The sequence below is a fragment of the Chrysochloris asiatica genome, unplaced genomic scaffold (assembly GCF_000296735.1).
Source record: "Chrysochloris asiatica unplaced genomic scaffold, ChrAsi1.0 scaffold00339, whole genome shotgun sequence".
In the NCBI taxonomy this organism is placed as follows: Eukaryota; Metazoa; Chordata; class Mammalia; order Afrosoricida; family Chrysochloridae; genus Chrysochloris; species Chrysochloris asiatica.
In genome coordinates, this window is record NW_006408857.1 from 466,564 (window position 1) to 468,717 (window position 2,154).

General features: G+C 37.8%; 1 protein-coding gene across 1 annotated transcript; it reads right to left on the reverse strand.

Moving 5' to 3' along the window:
* Positions 1-593: 593 nt before the first annotated feature.
* LOC102813645 (olfactory receptor 9G4-like) lies at positions 594-1,572 on the reverse strand. Its single transcript, XM_006875777.1, has one exon. The coding sequence runs from the start codon at positions 1,530-1,532 to the stop codon at positions 594-596; it is 939 nt and encodes a 312-aa protein (XP_006875839.1). The 5' UTR covers positions 1,533-1,572.
* Positions 1,573-2,154: the final 582 nt, after the last annotated feature.

Here is a 2,154-nt window from a genome sequence, read left to right on the forward strand (position 1 = left end):
ATTATTTTTTTGGTAGCATACAATTCCAAAGAGACATCTTTTTTCCACAGATTTAGAACATCTTAACAACTCCTAAACATTCAGCCAAGTATTTTGTTAATGTATGAGGCAAAAGTTTCCATAGATATGTTCTGTGTAGTCAGTTAGAACTTGATAAAGGAATTTGGAGAAAACAATTTAATAAAAAATAAATGTATGTAAAATTTTGAGAAATTTCCAGAACTCATCCCATCCCGTCTTCTCTTAACCCAACAGAGTTCTGTTTGCCAAGCTTCAAAATCAAACCATATACAGAATATCCACCAATATACATTTTTTTTCTTATTCTAAGGCATCACAAAAAAGAAAAAAAAAATAATTTTTTTTTTAAATCCTAACATCACAAAGAAGGAAACAGAAATCTTCAGAACATCAAACAACCCAATATTAAAATTTGTAAATATTTTATATCACAAGAACATAATAATAATAATTAAAGAGTAGTTAGTATTTCACTAAGCTAACTAGTGGAATTTAATTGAGCGTTGTTGATAAACATGACTGTAAGCCAGTCATTTGGAAAGTACATTCATTAAGATAAATGATAATGCCTTTCATCGTTGTGGCCGTATGCTCTGTATTCCTTTCTTGAAAGCCTCTTTGACATCTTTGTTCCTCACGCTGTAGATGAGAGGGTTGAGCAGTGGGTTCACCACTGTGTAGAACAGGGCAGCAACTTTGTCTTTCTCTAGAGAGTAGGTGGAACTGGGCCTTGAATACATGAAGAGCAAAGATCCATAGAAGAGCATGACTGAGACAACGTGGGAAGCACAGGTGGAGAAGGCCTTTCGCCTTCCTGAGGCTGAGCGGATCTTCAGGATAGCCACGAGGATGTTGAAATAGGAAATCAATATGGCAAGAATGCTGGAAAGGACCGTGAAGCCCACCACACCCAGGAGCACTTTTTCATAGACCTTTGTGTCAGTACAGGACATTTTTACCAGCGGTGGTGCATCACAGAAGAAGTGGTCAATGATATTCTTACCACAGAAACTTAGGCGGAATGTGTTGGCAGTATGGGCTATGGCATTCAAAAATCCTCCAACATAGGAGCCAGCAACAAGCCCAGTACAGCGAGAAGTGGACATGATACCTGAATAGAGTAAGGGGTTACAAATTGCCACATAGCGATCATAAGACATGGCTGCTAGGAGGTAGCATTCAGTGTAGGCTACAACACAGGAAAAGAAGAGCTGGGCCCCGCATCCAGCCAAGGAAATACGCTTATCTTCTGAGACACAATTAACCAAGATTTTGGGGGTATATACAGAGGTGTACCAGAAATCTAAGAAGGACAAGCTGCCAATGAAAAAGTACATAGGTGTGTGAAGACGGGAATCAATCCGGATTAAGATAACCAGGGTCATGTTCCCTGACAAGGTTACCAAATAAAGTATCAGAAATACTCCAAATAGAATCAACTGCAACCGGGGGTCTGCTGAGAAGCCCACCAAAATAAATTCATGCAGGATGGTGCGATTTCCCACTTCCATGTCCACAGAGATTAAAGTCTGATTCAGATTATGAGAAAAAAATCATTTAGTGATTTCTCTATTGTAAGAAATAATTGAAGATATTACTTAAGGCATCCCTGTAAATACAGAACCAATTTAGGGCTGATATCCCAGTAGCCAGTTTGCATCCCCCTATCTCTAATAACAGTGAGAGACAGCTGAAATCAAGAGAGAATTGTGATTTATTTCAGAGTTGAAAGCATTTACCTTTAGACTAATCCCAAATCAGCAAAATATATACACAAGTATTGTAGTTTAAGATCTACAGTTCCTGCTTTTTAGGAAATAAGGCATGGATGTACTAATTTTTCAGATACAGGCGATGATGCTCAAAGAGGACATGGTTTGATTGATAACACTATAGAAAAAAATAACAGAGAGTCTTGAAAACCATTTCATTTTTCGTTAGTGCATAATTGTTCTCTACTCACTCACACAAAAAGGACAGATGCTTTAGCTCTATATCTGAGCATCTCCAAAGATCAGTTTTAATCTGCCTTGCCATCCTTCCTTCTCTCCTATTGCTTGTCTTTATCCAGTAAAGACTTCAACAAAACCACAGTACTCTCATGATCTATATCCTCATAATAATCTCATACAC

Bases quoted from the DNA above. Each gene is read 5' to 3' on its own strand.
- LOC102813645 (XM_006875777.1), bottom strand. From the start codon at position 1,532: ATGGAAGTGGGAAATCGCACCATCCTGCATGAATTTATTTTGGTGGGC.